The sequence below is a fragment of the Nycticebus coucang genome, chromosome 12 (genome assembly GCF_027406575.1).
Source record: "Nycticebus coucang isolate mNycCou1 chromosome 12, mNycCou1.pri, whole genome shotgun sequence".
NCBI lineage: Eukaryota > Metazoa > Chordata > Mammalia > Primates > Lorisidae > Nycticebus > Nycticebus coucang.
Window position 1 is genome coordinate 47311310 of NC_069791.1, and position 22265 is coordinate 47333574.

General features: G+C 40.1%; 1 protein-coding gene across 4 annotated transcripts in view; it reads left to right on the plus strand.

Moving 5' to 3' along the window:
• Window positions 1-1920: 1920 nt before the first annotated feature.
• Window positions 1921-22265, plus strand: part of LRP6 (LDL receptor related protein 6) — a 197632-nt gene continuing 177287 nt past the window's right edge. For 2 of the 4 annotated variants that reach the window (XM_053555768.1, XM_053555770.1), the window contains exon 1: window positions 1921-2277. In XM_053555768.1, the coding sequence (XP_053411743.1) occupies window positions 2223-2277 (55 nt within the window). In that variant the 5' untranslated portion in view covers window positions 1921-2222. Of the gene's footprint in view, window positions 2278-3188; window positions 3323-7599; window positions 7672-22265 lie in introns of those variants that run through there. The other 2 variants (XM_053555772.1, XM_053555769.1) reach the window with 2 other exon arrangements.

Consider the following 22265-nt stretch of genomic DNA (forward strand, 5'->3'; position numbering starts at 1 on the left):
TTTCATGATTAACTACCCTGTTTCCCTGAAAATAAGACATCCTCCGAGAATAAGACCTACTTATAGGAAAGATAAGACATCCCCTGAAAATAAGACCTAGCGCATCTTTGGGAGCACACCTTAAAATAAGACACTGTCTTATTTTTGGGGAAACAGGGTACTTATATCTACAAATCATTTTCCTCCCTCTCTTTCATTATTTTGCAAGAATTCTTATTTTGACACCATTCACCTTGAAGGAGGTGAGGAAGGAAGGAAATGGTCACTTACTGCAAGTCTGAAGGAGGTATTAGCCCCTGTATTACAGAGGAGAAAACTGAGGTGCAGTGTATTCAAATATCTTGCCCAAGGTTGGACACACACCTAATAACTGAGAGGTTGGATCCTAACCCACATCTTTTCCCAAATCTTGTGTGTTCTGCATTACTTTGTGGTGTCTCCTCAGCCTCATGAGCTTCACAGCAATATACTCATACTCGCCAGGCTATTGTTGAAAAATCTAGTCATCTCAGTTTCTGTTCTGAAGAAGCTGGAATACAAAACTTGCAGAGTTCTGAGCTGGTTCTTGGAAGATCATTTAAATTAATGTTACAGTTTTCTCAGGCGACTTTAGGAGAAATTTGGCTGTTCCATGCAGGTCTACTGTTATGGACCTGCATCACCTTTGGCTCAGCATGCATTTCTTGGAAGGAGCAGTGTCTGAAGTCACAGACCTGGATTGAGTTCAGATCTTGCTAATTCCTACTTGAGCCCTGGGTACGTTTTTGAACTTCTCTAGTTCTCGTTTTCCTCCTCTGCCCGGTGAAGATGGTTAGGTAACAAAACCTGCCTTACCTGAACGTAGTTTTGACTGTCAAATCTGGTAATGTGTGTGCAAGCACTGGTAACTCCCATGTCACTGAAATACTTGTGACACTGCAGTAGTAGCTCCACTTTTTCTCCCCATCAGCTTCCAAGAAAGGGCTTGTGACATTAGGGCATAATGCACCCATTGGCTTCATTGGTTTGTTTCTTGGAGTGTCTCTGCCTATGCTGGAGCCTGCCAGGTTTCAGGGGGCGTCTGGGCCATTACTCTGGAATGCCCAATGCTCTGGGACCAGCAGAGGCTGTGCAAAGTCTAAGACTCTGGGGGATCCTTTTCTTCTCAAGCATGCCAAACGTTCATTATTACATGCAACTTGTAAAATCCTAACTACATTTATGTCCAACTATCTGTCCCTTTGCTCTGTCTTAGGTGCTGACGCATTTATCTTGGACTTTTATCTGCCAGTTTAGAAATCTTTTGCTCTTACCGGGCTTAATTCTGGAAACAGTCTGTTCTGGGAAGCCGGGAGAAAATAAAAATCAGTTTTGCAAGGGCGTTTGAACATCCTTCACCAGCATTCGTTTTTATTTTTCCTCAATTAAAAAAAAAAAGATGCTTAGACAATTTTCAATCCCCAAAAGTGAACTCATCACCCCGTAACGTCATCCGCCGAGGCTCCAGGAGCGTGGACCTGCGGCTCCGCGGTTTCCCGTATCCCCGCCCCCCCCAGCCCCGGCGACTGCCGGCGAGGAACCGGCGCCCCAGCTGGCTGGGCCGGCGGCGGCCGCACAAAGAGCCGGGCAGGCGGCGGCCGGGCCGAGCCGCAGAAAGTAGTCCCGACCACGCCGGCTCCAATGTTGTTCGACGTCGCCGCACGTCCTCCGCGGGGAGGGCCGCGGCGCCCCGGCCAGGAAAGAATCCCATAGGAATGTGCCGCTGGGCGGCCTTCCCACTCCAGCTCTCCCCTGCTTTCCGGGCCTATCTCCCGAGGTCTCCACGTAGAGGCTGTGTGCGTGGTCTCCCGCTTGCTGTCCTGACCGCACGGGAGGCAGCGCCGAGGGAGGGGGCCGCCCGCGCGCAGGGAGACCGCCTCCGTGCCGCATATCCCTGCGCCGCATCCCAGCGCCGCTGCGCGAGAGGAAGAGGCTGAATGAGGCGCTGCGCGGGGGAAGCGGGGCGCCGGGGGAGGAGGCGGCGGGATGGAAGCAGACGCTGGCGTCGCGCGAGCCGGGAGCAAAGCGGCGCGCTAGAGAGGGCGGCGGCGGCGGCGCGCGCGGAGCCTTGACGTGCTTTCTTTCTTCTCTGTCTGGGAAGCATGAGCGTGCAGACCTGCCGCTGCGGCGGCCGCCCCAGCTGCTCGCCTCCCCCTCTTCTGGCTGCCCCTCGCCGGTGAGAGAAGAGAACGCGAGACGGGAAGATGGGGGCCGTCTTGAGGAGCCTCCTGGCCTGCAGTTTCTGTGTGCTCCTGAGAGGTAGGGAGAGTGTGTGTGGAAAGTTGGTGGGGATTTGGGGAGAGGTGGCCTTGATTTGTGTCTGGGGGAGGGGAGGGAAGAGGAGAAGGGGAAGAGGAGCGAGGAGAGGCCTGGTCGTGGGGAAGGAGAGAGAAAGGGGCCCGGGCAGGGCTGGGCTCAGCGCCTGGCCACAATGCAGACCCTTGCCTGGCTTTCCAGACCTTATCTGGACAATCCGGGCTGCTTGCCTTGGTGAGCCACTGGCACCTCATTCTTTCAGAATGACTGAGTGTCCCTGTGCCTCTTTCTGCCTGGAGTCATCAGGAAAAAGGATTTTTGTACATATTTTAGCTTTTAAAATATTCGAGCCCAAGATGCTTTAACGTTGGCCTTGTGTCTCGAAGTCCCCCCTTTTCCGGGTCTCCTAGGTGAACTTTTAAAGCCCTCTCACAAATTTTCCAGGCCTTGTTACAACTAATAATTGGCTTCCGTTCGGGATATAAGGATCCAGGGTGAGAGCACAGTTGGAAAGTGACTCTAGGGTTATAGGTCGAGCGTTTCAGCATTGGGAATCTTCTGGGCTCCAGCCCGTAATAAAGTAGACACGTTACCCTTGTAACCTGTGGTATTCAGGGCTTACCCCTATTTTCGGAGTATGCAAGTGTACAGTTGGCACCAGTGGGAAAGTCATCCTTGTGTGAAGGATAGCCGGTCCTGGGACCTACATTATCATTTGCTGTGCACCCCCTCCGGGCTGATTGGCACGTTGGTAAGTAAGGCAGACTGTTCTGGATAATTCGCTCTGGGAATCTCTTAAATTCGATGGTCGTGTGATATTTTGAATTGGACTGCAGAACTGATAAATAAGCTGTGACGCTTTTATTTTGTGACAGTTCACACTGATTTTTTGGCTCACAGGATTTTTGATAGCTCTTCTCAAACTTGTTGAAGTTGAGTTGAATCGAATCGGATGCTGTTGAACATTTACCAGCAGAGGAATTTAAGTACTATTAGATGCTGTGGCCTGTAGTTCTGGTTTTGTTGAAATTCTCACAGGCATTGAAAGGTCAGTTCTTTTCAGATGTGGGACCTCTGGAGATTTTTAGGTATTTATCAAGCTAAACTTTCGTTAACTTCTCTAAAAACTTGTTTACAGAACACATTAGTAACTAATGATTTATGACAGGTGTGTCATTTCTGTGTGTATAGGACATGTGTATATGTATTTTGGATGAGCGTGACCTTTTTTGAGGAAGAATTTTTTTAGTTACTCTATAAAAATGCAACACTATTATGTTTGCATGTTCTATCACATACTCAACAATTAAGATTCACTATGAAAATATTCTAAACTATTTCCACATGTAAAACCCAGACAGGTAATGTTTATTTGATTTTCATGGCAGAGAATTTAATGCAATGTTATATACCTGTGAGGTTTAATAAGTATCTGTTTATTTTATAGTGTATGCTATTGAAAGGGGTTTTGCTATACCTGTGACAAACAATTGTATTTGGCATAAGAATTATGAATGTATTTCAAGAGAGAAGGTTAATAGAGTGAACAAATACAAGAACCACTTGATTGGCTAGAGTCTTGGGGAAATCTAAATCTATAGTTTGGCATGCTTCTGCTTGTCCAGTTGTATTTCTTGGAGTGGAAGGGTGTGATGTAAATACTGTTTATTTTAACACTAGGATTGATTCTAGAGTAGGGTTTGATCATTACTGGAGTTCAGAGAAGTTGTACTTGCAGTAATGTTTTGAAGCATTATATTATGTAACAAGACCTAAAAGAGGTAATAGTTCAAATTGTCTCATTTCCACAAGCGAGATTTTCAAAAGTGGAGCTCTCATTTTACATGTGGCAAAATAATGGTGTAATGTGGTCTTTCTATTTAGCAGTACTGTACTTACTGTGAGTACGTATTGTTTGTACTAACACTGCATTTTTGTTCGTGATTTAGATTCTTTTCACTCTTTGGTAATGTCATCCTCTGTTATACTAATGATACTCAGCCTTAGACTCCAAGGAGAAAAATGTGATTGATTTCTTGGATTTAGATAATCTTTCTTCACAGAACAGTTGGAGTTTTAACATTGGTTATATGTGAGAATTTGGGAGAACATTTGTACTGTAGCCCTGTTGAATCACTAGCTGAAAGCCAGGGAATGCTGTTATCAGTGCTGCATCCCTATCTTTATCATCCCGTGACAAGGTGTAATGGAAAGATTTGGGCATTTCAACACCAAAATCTTGGGTTTAAAGCCCAAGTTTCACTATATTGTAACTTTGTGGTTCTGGTCTAGTCAACTTCTTTGGATCTCAGTGACTTTACCTCTAAAATGTGGGTTATGATACCTAATTTGCCGAGTTGTTGGGTGTGTTGAATGAAGTAATGAATGTAAAGTGCATTGCAGATGCTATTTTTCATTATAATTTTTGATTATTTATGACCATATCCTCAAATGCTGGGGATTTGAGGTTTTATTTAGGATTCATGAATTCTTATAGGTGGATGGGATCTTGACCATTTAAGTCTAACTAGTTCATTTGCAAGTGGAGAAACTCAGATTCGTAGATCTATAACTTGATCAAGATCCGACAGTTAATTAATGGTGGAACAGAGATTTATTATTAATTTTTTAGCAAATACATATGAAATATCTACTATATGTCAGCCTCTAGTATAATAGTGAGCAAAACAGACTTGATCTCTGCTCTAATGGACCACAATTTAGATTGCCATTCTTATACTCTCTTAGTTCCATTCTGGTACTAATTAGAAAAAAATTGCTTCTGATTTTCTAGAGGAAATATTTTTGATAAGATTATAAGTTTTGTACTACCATGAGTGTGTATAATCTATGTAAATACCATGCCTTAGCTTTTTTTTTTTTTTGAGAAGGATTTTTGTTATATAAAGATTGTTCGCTACTTTTTTGTTTTTGTTTTGGTGGGGTTGTGGTAAATATTGTCAGAAGAAACCACTAGTATTTCCTATCTTACCTTTCTAGTGAAGCTTTTTTCTTTAAAATTGCATATTATAAAGTCTCCGGGAGGTAGAATGAATTTTGCAGTGGGAATCAGGAGAATTAGATTATGGTTCTGGCTGTGAGACTTTAGGTAAATCACATAATCTCTGTACATTTTATTTAGAGATTCATAATTCATGTTAACACATTAAGGGCCTTGAGAAGTCCTGAGGTAAAGAGACCAGTTTTAACTTTGTTTAACCCATTATTTCCCAGCCTTGACAATTAATTTTTCCACAAGCCCTTTTAACGTTTTGTTGAATCTTCATTCAAAGAAACATATTTGGAGAAAACTTGGACTAGATAATCCTTAAGGTATTAGGTTGAGTCATGTGAACTGCTGATACATGGTGACAATTTCATATAGTTCAGTCTTAAATTTTCAACCCTACTTGCTTACTTGGCCTTAGTTTTGCTTGTATGGCTAGAGAATAATTTGATTATAAAACTTTAAAGTTTGTTAAACAAGGGCTAACTGATTTCCCTTCAATTTTACAGTTTTCCTGTGTTTCCTGAGGTTTTTCCATGTGTTTAATGGAACTGCTGTGTGTTTATACATGCTTTGGTTATCAGAAAGGACTGTCTTTTTTGAATATCAATGGAGATTCTATGAAGGGATATATAAATGGAAAGTATTTTGTGAGAATGTCTATTTTTGGGTGAATATTTTGAACATATTGTGAAAACAAGTAATAGGTTGTTGTGCTCTTTCCTCATGAAAGTTTTATTGAAAGTTTATATTTGGAAAAGATTAAAAAGAGGGGCACTATAGCAGAAAGGTATGAGCTTTGTTGTCAAAAGGGAATCTTCTGCCACTTTGGACAAGTTACTTAGTCTTAATTTCCTCCCCTGTTAGTTGGGGATAGTAACTTACAAGATTTTTGTGAGAATTGATGAGATGTGAAGGGGTAAATACAGTGCACAGTTAATAGTACTCATAGACATTGAATAAATGGTTGCTATGATTAACACGGCCAAATTAAAAGAAATATTAATGCTCAGGAAAGACTGGTAAAACATTTTAGGTATCTGCTATGTTCTAGGCACTGTTTATGGCAGTTGACAGTTTTAGGCCAGTGGTCTTTGAACTTTGTTTGACTCTTCTGCAATTGAAATAAAAGCTCCATGAAATACTGTTTTTTTTGGAGACAGAGTTTCACTATGTCACCCTCTGTAGAGTGCTGTGGCGTCACAGCTCACAGCAACCTCAAACTCCTGGGCTTAAGCGATTTTTTTTTTTTTTTTTTTTGTAGAGACAGAGTCTCACTTTATGGCCCTCGGTAGAGTGCCGTGGCGTCACACAGCTCACAGCAACCTCCAACTCCTGGGCTTAGGTGATTCTCTTGCCTCAGCCTCCCGAGTAGCTGGGACTGCAGGCACCCGCCACAACGCCCGGCTATTTTTTATTTTTGTTGCAGTTTGGCTGGGGCTGGGCCTGAACCCGCCACCCTCGGTATATGGGGCCGGCACCCTGCTCACTGAGCCACAGGCGCCGCCCGGCTTAAGCGATTTTTTTGCCTCAGCCTCCCAAGTAACTGAGACTACAGGTGCCCGTCACAATGCCCAGCTATTTTTTGTTGCAGTTGTCATTGTTTAGCTGGCCCGGATGGGGCATTAATCAGCCAGCCCTGGTGTGTATGTGGCTGACACCATAACCACTGTGCTACGGGAGCCGAGCCTCTCCATGAAATACTTTTACTTCTGACATTTTCTATTTTGGTTTATATAAAATAGAACGTCCACCTACTAAATTCATATCACATTCTAAAGCAGTGTTTTTCAATTTTTATTTTTTCTCACGACGCTCTTGCACCTATAGTTAAATTTCCATGGTACATTTAAATAATATTGATCAAAAAAAGAATAAAACAAGAATATACTTACACTGTGCTTTAAACTTTTTTTGAAAATAATCTAATTGATGATTTTTAATCATTTTCACAGCACACCTAAGATCGTCTCACTATACCCTGGTTGAAAATCACTGTTCTAAAACGGTTGCAACCTTAACACTGTATGGGTGATAATTATTATAAATAAATTAGAGAATAGCTTAATTCATTGTTGTACTTGCTTATTAAGAGTTAAGTGTGGGCAGAATATTTTATCAAACATTCTCTGAGAAATTGTATTGCTTGTTTATAATAATTATTGAACTGGTGGGCTTCTCCCAGCAGAATCAATAGATGTTATACTGAGTTCTTACATTGCATGTTTTACTGTGTGTATGAGTGTTTACCTTCTGTAAAATAAGCCTCATCTTAATGAATAAAACATTGCTCTATGTGAATAATTTTGTTGTTTCAGCTCACTGCAACTTCAAACTCCTGGGCTTAAGCGACCCTCTTGTCTCAGCCTCCTGAGTAGCTAGGACTACAGGTGTGTACCACCATGTCCAGCTCATTTTTAAATTTTTTATAGAGATGGTGTCATGCTATGCCAGGCTGGTCTCAAAACTCCTAGCCTCAAGCTATCTTCTGGCCTCGGCCTCCCAAAGTCCTGAGATTATAGTTATGAGCCATCTACTGTCAGTCCCATGTGAATAACTTTGAAATTTAGTCAAATACATGGACTAGGCAACCTAAGAACAAGCTATTAAAAGTTACTGTCTTAGAATACAATTTCTCATGTATTATACAAGAAATAGTACATATGAAGAAAACAGTATTTGATATTAGCATAACACACTTTTGTTTCTCAAGCTGTTTGTGTTATTTGTGGCAGTAATACTCATAAATGGGTCAAGCTTTTCAGGTATGAGGCTAGAAAATATGAAAATGTGATTGGGCTCTGTTCGATGAAAATTATTGATAGGTTGCTGCTGTGATCCTGTTAGGCATAATATGACTTGCTAGTTTTAGTTTCTGTATACCTTGCTGGGAAGGACAATGTACATGTATAAGTGCTTAGATATTTTGGAACTAATTTCTGAAGGAGATTGGGGATGTGAAATGAAATATTTTTAAGCTTTTCGCATTAAGTTATGTAAGTTATAATTGAACCCAGGCCTGGAATTGTTGATTAGGTTCTTAGTAAAAATGAAAAGGCAGAGGTGAATATGATCAAAAGCAGTCATCTTTTTTCCTTTGGGAAAATAATTACACATATATGTATATATTACATGTTTGACCAGGAGGCTGTTTTTCCTGGTGGCCTTAGTCATTGTTTTATCACTACTAGATCCAAACTGCACCAAGTAAAGGATTCTAGGAATAGAAGTCTTCCTTATTATTGGCTAACTTTATTGAGAGGTGTAATTTAAGTACCATATATCCAAATATCCAATTTAAAGGTATTATATTTCTCAAGTCTGAAAAAGCTGACAGCTGAACTTTAGCATGAACTCTTAGCTATGCATTGTATGGTCAACTTCATTAGCATGAACTCTTAGCTGCACAGTGTATGGTTTTTGTAGCATTCTTTTTTGTTTTTTGTTTTTGTTTTGGAGACAGAGTCTGGCTCTGTTGTCCGGGCTAGAGTGCTATGGCCTCAGCCTAGCTCACAGCACCTCACAATCCTGGGCACAAGCAGTTGTTCTTCCTCAGCCTCCCGAGTAGCTGGAACTATAAGCACAAGCCACCCGGCTAATTGTCCTATTTTTAGTAGAGATAGGGTCTCACTCTTGCTCAGGCTGATTTTGAACTCCTGTCTTCAAGTGATCATCCCATATCGACTTCCCAGAGTGCTAGGATTACAGGCCTGAGCCACCATGCCTGGCCTGGTCTTTATAGCATTTTGTTTTAAATTTTTTTTATTGTTGCAGTTTGGCCAGGGTTGGGTTTGAACTCACCACCCTCAGTATATGGGGCCAGCACCCCACTCACTGAGCCACAGGCACTACCCAGCATTTTTTTTTTTTTAATTATTAAATCATAGCTGTGTTACATTAATGCAATCATGGGGCGCCATACACTGGTTTTATAGACCATTTGACACATTTTCATCACGTTGGTTAACATAGCCTTCCTGGCATTTTCTTAGTTATTGTGCTAAGACATTTATATTCTACATTTACTAAGTTTCACATGTACCCTTGTAAGATGCACCATAGGTGTAATTCCAGCAATCACCCTCCCTCTGCCCATCCTCCCTCCTCCCTCCCTTCCCTCTCCCTCTTCCCCATATTCTTAGGTTATAACTGGGTTATAGCTTTCATATGAAAGCCATAAATTAGTTTCATAGCAGGGCTGAGTACATTGGATACTTTTTCTTCCATTTCTTGAGATACTTGACTAAGAAGAATATGTTCCAGCTCCATCCATGTAAACATGGAAGAGGTAAAGTTTCTTTACCTCTCTTTACATCTTTCTTTAAGGCTGCATAATATTCCATGGTGTACATATACCACAATTTATTAATCCATTCGTGGATTGATGGGCACTTGGGTTTATAGCATTCTTGATTAATGTTAATAACATTGGGTAACATTCATAACATTCTTGATTTATGCTAATAAAGAAATAGCCCTTAGACAAAAAGTTTCTCAGGAGTAGATTTTTTTCTTCTTCATATACCAGTGTATACCAGAGCTTTGCATATACTAGTTATTATACATTTTACATTTAAAGCAATATAAAAAGGTGAGGTTTCATGACATTTACATAGACTTATTTGGAGTTTCATTTTGTGTTCTGTCTCAAATTATTTGTAAGACATAGTTAAGTTATGACTTAACTAGTATAAAGATTTCTTAGCATAGATTAGATACGTTAGACTAGAAAAAATAACATTTATGTCTGAAGTTGAATTTAAAGTATGGGTTATATAATTGTGTTCTCTGATTTTAAGATTTAACGATTGTATTAATAATATAATTCATACTCTCAAGTGCTTTTTGATCTAGTTTTGTGGATCATATACTACAAATCTCCATTTTTCAAGAGTTCAAATTCCAGTTTTTACTGTACTAACAAGATAGTATAATCATGACTACTATCTAATTCCAGAATATTTTTTTACCCTGCATAAACCCTTCATATGTCTTAGCAGTCACTTCCCATTCCCCCTTCCTTCAGCCTCTTGTAACCATAATTCTACTTTCTGCCTCTAGGGATGTGCCTATTCCTGATACTCCATATAGTGGTGCAGGGGCTTATGCCTGTAATCTTGGCACTTCAGGAGGTTGAGCTGAAAGGATTGGTTGAGGCCAGCAGTTAAGAGACCAGCCTAAGCAACATAGTGAGACACCATCTGTAGAAAAAATGAAAATGTTAACTGGGCATTGTGGTACATGCCTGTAGCCCCAGCTACTTGAGAGGCTGAGGCAGGAGGCTCATACGAACTTAGATGTTGGAAGTTACGGTGAGCTATGACGATACTACTGTACTGTAGCCCAAACAACAGAACAAGATCTTGTCTCAGGAAAAAAAAAAAAAGAAAAAGGAACTCAATATGTGGCTTTTTGTGTCTAGCTTCTTTTCATGTAGCATAATGTTTTCAAGGTTCATCCATTGGTAGCATGTATCAGTACTGCATTTTTTGGCCGGGGCCGTGATTGAACCCACCACCTCTGGCATATGGGGCCGGCACTCTACTCTTTTGAGCCACAGGCGCCACCCAGTACTGCATTTTTTATGGCTGAATAATATTCCATTGCATGGATCTTTAAGTACTTCCAAATGAGTGTGGGTTTGATTATTGTGGTCTTACCTTGAGAAATTATTTCTGAAATCTTAGCTTTTTATTTAACTGAAACAGATGTTAAAAAATATCTGACATTTCTTTTTCTGCTGGAAAAGCACTCAGTAGTTCACTAGCATGTTTCTAAATAGCCTTTTATGAATATCCATGTTAATAGTTAAACCTTTTTATTAAATTCATATCTAGAGTAATAAGCTAGGAGGGATATTAGAAATTACCTGGTCCAACTTCATTTTATAAATCAGAAAGATGAATGATTAGCCAAAGGCCAGATTGCTGGTATACTGGATTGAAATTTTACATGTTGCCAGGAGTGGTGGCTCATGCCTGTAATCCTAGCACTGTGGGAGGCTGTGGCAGGAGGATTACTTCAGCTCAGTAGTTGGAGACCAATCTGAGCAAGAGCAAGATCCATCTCTACTGAAAATAGAAAAATCAGCCTTGTGCAGTGCCTTGTGCCTGTCGTCCCAGTTGAGGCAGGGGGATCATTTGAGGTTGCAGTAAGCTATGGTAATGCCAGTGTACTCTTTTTTTGTTTTTTTTTTTTTTTTGTAGAGACAGAGTCTCACTTTTCCGCCCTCCATAGAGTGCCATGACGTCACAGGACTCACAGCAACCTCCAGCTCTTGGGCTTACACGATTCTCTTGCCTCAGCCTCCTGAGCAGCTGGGACTACATGCACCCGCCACAACGCCCGGCTGTTTTTTGGTTGCAGTTTGGCCGGGGCTGGGTTTGAACCCACCCTTGGTATATGGGGCCGGCGCCCTACCCACTGAGCCACAGGCGCCGCCCATTGCCAGTGTACTCTTTACGGGGTGACAGACCAAGAGTGACTCAAAAATATAAAAAATTAAAACTTCTTTTTTTTTTACGTGTAGTACTTTCTGTATCTACCTAATTTTGCCTAAACTTTATTATGGTTTTGAAAGTAATACTGATCACTCTTTTTTATTTGAGACAGAATCTCAGTGTATCACTGCCAGTAGAGTGCTGTGGCGTCATAGCTCACAGCAATCTTAAACCCTTGCCTCAGCCTCCCAAGTAGCTGGGACAACAGGTGCCTGCCACAACGCCTGGCTATTTATCTGTTGTAGATGTCATTGTTGCTTAGCTGGCCCAGGCTAGGTTCGAACCCACCTGTCTTGGTGTATGTAACTGCTACAGGTGCCAAGCCAATACTGATCACTTTTGATAGAGGGAAATAAATGTTAATATAATTTTGGAGTTTGCAGATAGGTGGTGTGTCTAGTACTGAATACAAATCTGGACTTATTTGAATAGGATTATGTACTTATTGCAGGATCTGCAAGCATCTCAAAATCAAACAGAAAAAGGCGTTTGTTTTATAGGGAGGAGAAGCAAGGCTAGCAGGAACTTTGTGGCAGTGTGGGCCAAATCAGTATGGGTGAGCAGATCGCATGATCGGGATGGTTTAACTGGAAAAAAATGTTTTTCTGCAGTCAGCCAATAGAATGAGGGAGGAAGTTCCTCATGTACCCTGTTTCCCTGAAAATAAGACAGTGTCTTATTTTAAGGTGTGCTCCCAAAGCTGCACTAGGTCTTATTTTCAGGGGACATCTTATCTTTCCTGCAAGTAGGTCTTATTTTCGGGGAAACAGGGTACTTGCTTAAGCTTAGTACAAACCAAAGTTTGGGGGCTTGTGGGAGGAGCGAAGCCTGACTAAAGTTTGTTCAAACCTAGTTGGCAAGCAAGAAGTGGGCAATTGTGATAAGCACTTGTTAGTTCCCTTGTTGTATAAAGCAAAATTTGTGGCTGTTAGGGACAGAATAAGAGTCTCTGTGAACTTAGTTTCCTTAGATTTGGCCTGCTCATTTACCTGGGTGTAGCAAGACTAGTGTTTACCAGGTAGGGCTTTTAAATTTGCTTGCTGAATTTTTTTTTAATAAATCTCAGATTGGACTTTAAAAGCTTCTAGAGGCTAATGAAGTATTAAGTCGAAAACTCACCATCAGGTTTCACTTGCAGTACCTATACTTTGTGTGAATTCCTTTTCTTGAGGTTCTCAGAATATTCTGGGGCTTCTGGGCCTGACAGAAAGTGAGGCCTTAATTTACCTGTAAGGTTGGGAACTGTGTAAGCTGAGTATCAGGATGATTTTCTTTTTCTTTTTTTTTTTTTTTGTAGAGACAGAGTCTCACTTTATGGCGCTCGGTAGAGTGCCGTGGCCTCACACAGCTCACAGCAACCTCCAACTCCTGGGGCTTTAGCGATTCTCTTGCCTCAACCTCCTGAGTAGCTGGGACTACAGGTGCCCGCCACAACGCCCGGCTATTTTTTGGTTGCAGTTTGGCCGGGGCCGGGTTTGAACCCGCCACCCTCAGTATATGGGGCCGGCGCCTTACCGACTGAGCCACAGGCGCCGCCCTCAGGATGATTTTCTAAGAGGATTGTAAGCATTGGCTTATAAAGTCAACATACCTTCTTGAAAATATCTGGTCATATCTGATTAAAAGAGCAGCGCTTTCAAGTATGGCATTCCAGTCAAAGCCTTCCTTGTATAACTAATGTTTTTAACTAGGAGGCAGACTCATTGAATCTATGCAGATAGCTATATTGCCATGAAAATAAGAATACTCAATAATAGTTTTTGAATTCTGGAGGAGTCAGATAGAGAGAAAAACAAATGTTTTATTTAAATTGTCATGACTTATAGATAGATAGCTTAAGAGAAAAGAGAACAGGCTTCCTTATATCTAGAAAATAGGACATTAGAGCATCAGCAGTATTTTAAACAAACCCACAATCATCCTTCATCATTTTATTCAGTTCTATGTAATTAATTCTTGTTCTGCTGGATCTGTGTTAGCAGTTTGATGAACCCATCTGATTCTCTGCTAGCTATTTGGAAATCCTGACTCAGTCCACTATGAGGTCTCAAAGTTATTTAAGTGACATCATCAGGAGGCTGTGCCTGAGTTACCTGGCATAGTTCTTTTTTATCAAAGATGAACACTGTGGCTTGTTGTTGATTTGCAGTTGCTTTTGGGGAAACATCAGAATAAAACCAAAAGCTATCTGGATGTCAAAAGACTTAAAATGGTGGTGATCAAACTATTAACTATAGTCTCAAAAGTGAAATATCTGGTCAGAATTTGTTACAGAAAATAATGGAATAGACTAGGAAGTTAGGTGGTTTTTGTAGCAAGCAAACCCAAATCAGGTAAATCCAAAAAAGTGTTAGATAAAATATTTATAAGCATGATGATTAACCTTATTTTATTTTATTTTGTTTTTATCTTTTTATTTTTTTTTTGAGACAGAGTCTCACTTTGTTGCCCTCCGTAGAGTTCTGTAGCATCACAGCTCACGGCAGCCTCAAAACAATTCTCTTGGGCTCAAGCAATCATCTTGCCTTAGCCTCCTGAGTAGCTGGGACTACAGGTTTCTGCAATGCCTGCCTCTTTTTAGAGATGGGGTCTCTTTCTTGGCTCAGGCTGGTTTTCAACTCCCGAGATCAAGCAGTCTACCCACCTCAGTCTCTCAGAGTGCTATGAGGATTATAGGCATGAGCCACTGCATCTGGCTTTTAACCTTATTTTAAAGAATAGTGGAAAGTACATGTCATGTATGAATATAGCTGAACATAATCTTTACAGAGAAAAAGAAGATATATGTTATATATGTATGATCTTGAGATAATAATGTGCCACGAATATATCAAGCATATGTAGACTATATCAAGACTATATCAGGGTTATTAAGCAAAAAGATTAAGTCAGTTTGGAGTGGGTTCTTAACATCTGTATAATAAAATTCTGTAATTAAGTTATGGAATTCTCTATTGAGAACTGCTGGTCTAGCTAAAAAATACTGTATTCAAATGAAAGAAGTCAAATACTGACCAAGTTAATATTAAGGACAAAACTCTGAAATTATGACTGATGACACTAATGCTGTTGTCTAACATTAGGCAGAGGCAGGACTGATCCATAGATGTGAACACTGAGGGCGTTGATGAATTTCTAGGAACTTTGTACCTTTATAGATTCTGAAATATTCACATTGGTAGCATTTTACCCCATACAGACTTAACCCAGGGAGGGTAAGCATCTCTTGATATGACAGTGCTTCCAACATAACTCACAACATTTGGTCAAATAAGCATAATTATTTTTAACATATCGTTTTTACAAGGTGAAAGAATAAATTCTTTGTGGTTTTCTGAGGGCCCTCTGGGAAATCTCAAAGGCAGTTGTTAGTGCAAAAGGCATCACTTAGGATTTGATTTTGAAAAGGCAGTGTATTAGAAATCGTCAGGAGGTTTGAAAGTTTGATGAAATAGTATCATGGGTCAGTGAGAAAAAAAAAATACATGCAACATATTTAACCAAAGTGACAAAAGAAAATTATAAAGAACTTTAGCTCTTTCAAAAGTTAGAGTACTTTTTAAAAGATAATTAAGGACATGATAAAGTCAGCATCAAGCACAGGAAATTTTAGCGAGGTGCAGAATCTTTGCCTTCTAGGGAGATTATTCAGAAGGTAACGAAAACCTTCTATAACCTCTTTCTTAAGAGTAGATTAATAACCTAAGAAAATTGGACATTTTAACAGAAAACCAGAATCTAGTTGTGCATGAATATGATATTTGATACTAAAGCACTTTACAAAATCTTACCCATCAAATCTTAGCTAGCTTTGACCACAAGAAATAAAATTTCTTTTCCATGAACTTTCTATAACTTTCTATATCCATTCAGGTTTTGTCCTACTTTTTCCTCTTTGTCATTTTAGAAAAAAAGTCATTTTCTGAGAACACAACTTTTTTTTTTCTTAACAAAAGCATACCTTGCATATAAAGTTATTCCTTTCTGTCAAAATTTCTCCTAGTAGAGTCTTGTTTACATGTAAGATTATAACTTTTACAATTATAGTTACCTCTGTTTTACAGAGAAAACTCTGAGGTGGGTAATTTATGAAACTGTCATATCTCAGCATTTTGTATAGACTAGCAGAGCTTATGAATATACATTTTACAACTTCTTATAGCCATATACTTTCTGATAGTACAACTTCTCAATGTTGCAAAAATGACTACATTCATTAATAGACTCAAATGTGCATAACTTCTCAGTACCATAAAAATAAGAGGCACAGGGCGGCCCCAGCCCCATATACTGAGGGTGGCAGGTTCAAACCCAGCCCTGACCAAACTGCAACAACAAAAAAATAGCTGGGTGTTGTGGCTGGTGCCTGTAGTCCCAGCTACTTGGGAGGCTGAGGCAAGAGAATCACCTAAGCCCAAGAGCTGGAGGTTGCTGTGAGCTGTGATGCCACAGCACTCTACCAAAGGCTACAAAGAAAAACTCTTTTTCTAAAAAAAAAAAAAAAAAAAGAAAAGCACAAAACCTATATAAACTTGAATCATTCAGTGTTATATTTTACTTAGAAATGGTGTAAGTATTTAATGAATATCCATGCATTAACTTAGCATATGTCTAACAGTTCTTTAAATCTAAAGATTTTGAAAAGTATGTTTAATTTGGCTTGTTATAAAATTACTGTTGAAATAAAGTGTGTTAGATTAATGATCGGATTTGGCCAAATACAAATGCAGATGTAATGCTATTCAGTCAATAAACTTGCAAAAATTTTGGAGGAACATAATTCAAAAGTAAATTGTATGTGTTATGTTATGCTTAATGTCAGTAACTCAAAAGACATAGCTGTTTTTCTTTCTTTTCTTTTCTTTTCTTTTTTTTTTAGAGATAGTCTCACTTTATCGCCCTCGGTAGAGTGCTGTAAAAGCTCGCAACAACTTCCAACTCTTGGGCTTAGGCGATTCTCTTGCCTCAGCCTTTCGAGTAGCTGGGACTACAGGTGCCTGCCACAACACTGGCTATTTTTTTTTTTTTGGTTAACAGTTTAGCTGGGTGGGTTTGAACCCACCACCCTCGGTATGTGGGACCGGCGCCTTGCCCACTGAGTCACAGGCACTGCCCAGCTGTTTTTCTTTTTAACACATAGCTGTTTTTATTAAACCAATAATGTAAAACTAGTCTCATTTGCCAGAGTTTATCAAAATTCATGTTAACTTGGATTCTTAAAATGTTTGGGTTAGTTTCTATAAAAACACTTCTGAAAGTATAAGAAGTTTAATTTCCTTAATTTCTGCAAATCTTAGGAATATTTTATTTATGTAAATACATAAGTATAAGCCAATCAGCATAGATCTCTTTTAAGGTGTTTTATAACCTGATTTTAGTAATACCATCTGGAGGTAGGTACATATACATACGTATTATGGACGTATAGACAGACACAAAGAGAGAGCTTATACTTGAGTTCAGAAGTTTGACTCCACTGATGGTTCATGTGAAAGAGTTGGCTCTTGTCCTTCCTCATCTTTACATTTTCATCACATTTGCTTTTCTGGTGAATGGGGTCAAGTTGGGGTTACCTGTTCAATTCATATGAGGTCTGAATTGTTCCCACTAGCATTTGTGGAAAAGACTTTTAAGATTTCCTTTGTCCCGATGTGTAATCTTATGGAGACTAAAGTTTGAGTGAGGGACTGAGTGGCTTACTAGTTGTCTCCAAAGCTCATCTGAGCGGGTAAAAGGTCAGCCTGTTTTCAGCATCAGGTCCCTGATTCCCTTATGAGTCCACTGTGGGCAGCGGGAAGTCTAGAGCTAATGGGGAGGTGTTGGAGGGGAGTAGGTCAAAGGATTCAAGGGAAAAAGGAGGAAGGAAATGTGGGGAATGACGAGAAGAAAGTCAGCCAGCTCAATTTTCCTTAGTAAAATTTTGCTGTTTTTGAAGATAAGTGAACTGAGGAAGTGCTGTAATGGTGTACCATGTAGTCAGCAGAAGAAGAAGGAGGGCATCTGATAGAGTGAAAGATACCTAGAGGATTAGATAATTAAATAATACATAAGAATTTAAAGAAGCTAGGAAAGAGTACTCCATTGTGAGTACTAAGGAAATTCAGTCTTGCAATCTCTCCTAGAGGAGTCAAGGGAAAACAAAAGGGGTATCACCAAAGCCAGGACTGTTCCTGCTCAAGGGTCAGGGACAGCTAAGGAAATGATTTACTTGTTTGAAACAATCAAAGTAACTCCTGACTGTGTTGCAACAGACAAGATGTCTGGATCACTGGTTTAGGAGTTCTCAAGGAAAGATAGCTCAATCTTTGAATTTCAGGAGGAACATTCAAATGAGTCGCAAACGTGTTATTATGGAGGTGGAGATGGTGTAGGTTCATAAGTGAAGTTTAGTCTGCATCTATGTCACATCATCATACATATGTCAAATAAAAATAAAGTTGGGCTTATGTAGGGAGAAACTTTATTTGAAAATACCATTACAGGAGAGAGAATGGTCTGACCACAAGATCTGCAGGTGTCTCAGAATCAAATACAAAAGGCTTTTTATTTTTTGTTAGGGTGCCCAGCAGAGTCATTGTGGGAGAGTGGGCAAGCAGATGGGGGTTGGCAGATGACATTGCTAGGGCAATTAAATAGATGTTTTCTCTGCTGTCAGCTGATCTCTGAATGAGTTACGAGATGGTTTGCTTGCTTAAGCTTAGGGCTAGCCAAAGTTTAAGGGTTTGTGGGGAGGAGAAAACCTTGATAACTTTGATCAAGCTAAGTCAGTGGGTGAGTAATTGGCTTTTGTGAGCTCTTGGTCAGTATTTAAATGTAAAATCATTTTAGGTTTATCACAAATATATTTTTAGGTCAGGTTCTGGAAGATTGCTTTTAAATATTAGTAAATATGTGTACCATGTTACTGTTGTGGTCAGTGAATTGTTCTAGGCATTCATGATAAAATTAGATACCAGATATGGCTGTTCCCAAAGCACTGAGATCCTAGTTGAGGTAGGAAGTGTGCTTGGGCGGCGCCTGTGGCTCAGTCAGTAGGGCGCCGGCCCCATATGCCGAGGGTGGCGGGTTCGAACCCGGCCCCGGCCAAACTGCAACCAAAAAAATAGCCGGGCGTTGTGGCGGGCGCCTGTAGTCCCAGCTACTCGGGAGGCTGAGGCAAGAGAATCGCTTGAGCCCAGGAGTTGGAGGTTGCTGCGAGCTGTGTGAGGCCACGGCACTCTACCGAGGGCCATAAAGTGAAACTCTGTCTCTACAAAAAAAAAAAAAAAAAAAAGAAATGCTAATGTCAAGTAAGTGATAAAGACTGTAAGGGCTCAAAGAAGGAAAGTTTAGGCAATTAGAAAAATTCACAGAGTAGGTCAGATTTGAATCTGGCCTTGAAGGACTTTTCATTTGCTTGCTTGGAGAAAGGGAGAGAGGTTTGGAGTAGGCAGGGAAATGAATAAATGGTGGTGATGAGGTAAGATATACTGTTTACATGTTAAAAATCTGTGTGATGCGGAGACTGTAAAATAAGTTTAGAGTCCTTGGTAGATGTCATGTGGAGGGGCTGAGGTATTAAGACTTTGCGGTTTAGGGAAGGGGAATCAGAAAGCTTTTTTAGTTGGACGAAGTAAAAAATATTAGAAGTAGAAAAGGGAAGGGAGAGTTTTGAGATTACTATTAATGTTTAGATCTAAGATCATGAAGGTCTATAGAGTAGGGTAGTGGTTCTAAAAATGGAGAAGAGATTTAAAGAGATGCTAAAGAAAAGTCAGCAAGACGGTAATTGGCATATTGGGGAAAAGGGCAGAGTCAAAAATGGTTCCAGGTCATGCTGGTAAGATTAGAATTGTGCTGTTATTGACTGATGAGGGATTTATTTATTTATTTATTTTGTGGGGGAGATGTTGTGAATTTAATTTAATGGTAGGTAGAGAGTACCAGAAGTGAGAGGGGCAGAACTGGAAAAGAGTTGCTGGTTGACCAGGTGAACTTGGATAATTTTCTATACACTCATTTGGGGAACACACACAGAATCTTGGGATACCTATATATAGGAGTTGGAAGATTTGAAACCAAAGGCAGACACACAGGATAATAGATAGTATACTATGAGAACCTTCTACATAGGTAAGGATATTGTTGATAACATCGACTGCTTGTTGATAACATTGACTGCTGAAGAGAGGTCAACAAGGACTGAGAAAAGGCTGTTGGATTTGGCTACAAAGACTTGGAGAAAGCATTTTCAGTTGAGTGATGGATAGGAAGTTAGATGAAAGGAGTTAATGGCTAATGAATGGTGGTATGAAGTGTATACCAGTGTTAAAAGATTTTGTGGTTAGCAGACATATAATTATTCTCTTGGTGGTGGCAAGGTTAGGGTTATTAGAGTTTTTGGTAGTAGGAACCTGGCATGAGCCATCAGAAATACAAGAAATGCAGAACAATTGATAGAGCAAAAGTTGCAGAGAGGAGGTAGGGAGGCTGGACCAAAAGTATTGCTTTAGCCTTAGAAAGAAGGAAAGGCAACTTGTTGTTTGAGAATGAGGACATTAAGGGAAAATAGGTAAAGATAACAGAGAAATTTTTGAGAGGTTTAAATTAAGGTATTGGGTTTTTTTTTTTTTTTTAGAGATAGTCTCACTTTGTCACCCTTGGCAGAGTGCTATGACATTGGCATCACAGCAACCTCCAGCTCTTGGGCTCAGGCAATTCTCTTGCCTCAGCGTCCCCAGTAGCTGGGGCTACAGGTGCCCACCACAACACCCAGCTATTTTTTGTTGCAGTTTTATCTGGGGCCGGGTTTGAACTCGCCACTCTCAGTATATGGGGCCGGCATCCTACTCACTGAGCCACAGGCACTGCCCAAGGTATTGGGTTTTATAACATTTACTTCGTTTCTGCTTCTCTGAGATTATTTTATTAATGTAAGGGATGGAATTTGTGTTCAGGAAAACAAAAAGTTTTGGAAAGCTGCTTAAGGAAATTTTCTATGAATTTAATAAAGGGAAACAAAGATTATTGAGTACCATGATTATTGAGTACCACTACAGAGATGGGATGATGGTTATTTGGGTTGTCTGAATATTAGGAAGTTGGAATGTGAGCTCTCTAGAATGAAGTTATTGTGTGCATAGCATGCATGTCGCAACCATGGGGCAAGTGTGTGTGGATCCAGTGTATCTCTTTGGTAGGTAAAGGCTATGTTATAGATAAAATTATGACTGTCAGATATCCTAATTAATATATCGCTGAACAGATACTAGTGACAATATAGTAGAAAGTAGAACATATTCAGGCATCATAAGGATGATTGTATAGGATGAACTCTAGGATTTCCTTTTAATAGTGTGGTTTATATATAATCTTTTAGAAATCTTCCATTGTAACTAGTGCTGCTCAAAAAGATTAAATTGCTCCTGTGATTTTTTTTTTTTTTTGTACTCAGAAGGCTTGTGAGGCCTTTAATGACCAGAAAGATATTTTTGATTTTGTAGACTAAAAAATGGCCAGTACAGGGCGGCACCTGTGACTCAAAGGAGTAGGGCGCCGGCCCTATATACCGGAGGTGGAAGATTTAAACCTGGCCCTGATCCCCCCCAAAAAGGCCAGTACATGTAGAAATTTTAATATTTGACTTGAAGTTATGAAAGACATTTAGCTGCCATCTGATGACTTATACAGATTTGATATACACAATTTTCCAAGGATAGTGCTATAAAGAAGGTGCCCAATAAATATGAGATTACTATCATTGTTGAATTTTAAATATTTAAGTGCTTTGGGGCTATTTCTTACCCCTATCCAGAATTTAGCATTGTATCCTTTATTAGTAGGGACATTCTTTCTTTTTCTTTTTTTCAATTAAAAATTTCTAAGCTGGGGCAGTGCCTGTGGCTCAAAGGAGTAGTGCACCGGCCCCATATGCCAGAGGTAGTGGGTTCAAACCTAGCCCTGGCCAAAAACTGCAAAAAAAAAAAAAAAAATTCTAACCTGGGTGGTGCCTGTGGCTCAGTGGGTGGGGCGCTGGCCCCATATACCAAGGGTAGCTGGTTTGGCCCCAGCCCTGGCCAAACTGCAACAGAAAAATAGCAGGGCGTTGTGGTGGGCGCCTGTAGTCCCAGTTACTTGGGAGGCTGAGGCAAGAGAATTGCCTAAGCCCAGGAGTTGGAGGTTGCTATGAGCTATGATGCCACGGCACTGTACTGAGGGCGATAAAGTGAGACTCTGTCTCTAAAAAAAAAAGAAAAAATTTCTAACTTTTGAGAGACTTTTTTTTCCTGATGTTTATATTTGGCTCATAGTATGAGAGGCTCAATGTAAGAATGCAGTGAACTCTGTGGAAACTAATAAATCCGTATGATGTGTGATGGCTTGAAATGTGTAAACAGTGAATCCGTTAGGGAAATTTTTGAATTTGCCAGTATCTAAAGTAGATATACTGGATAAGCAGAAAGGATGGTTAAGTTTTTTCTTTTTTTGAGACAGTCTCACTCTGT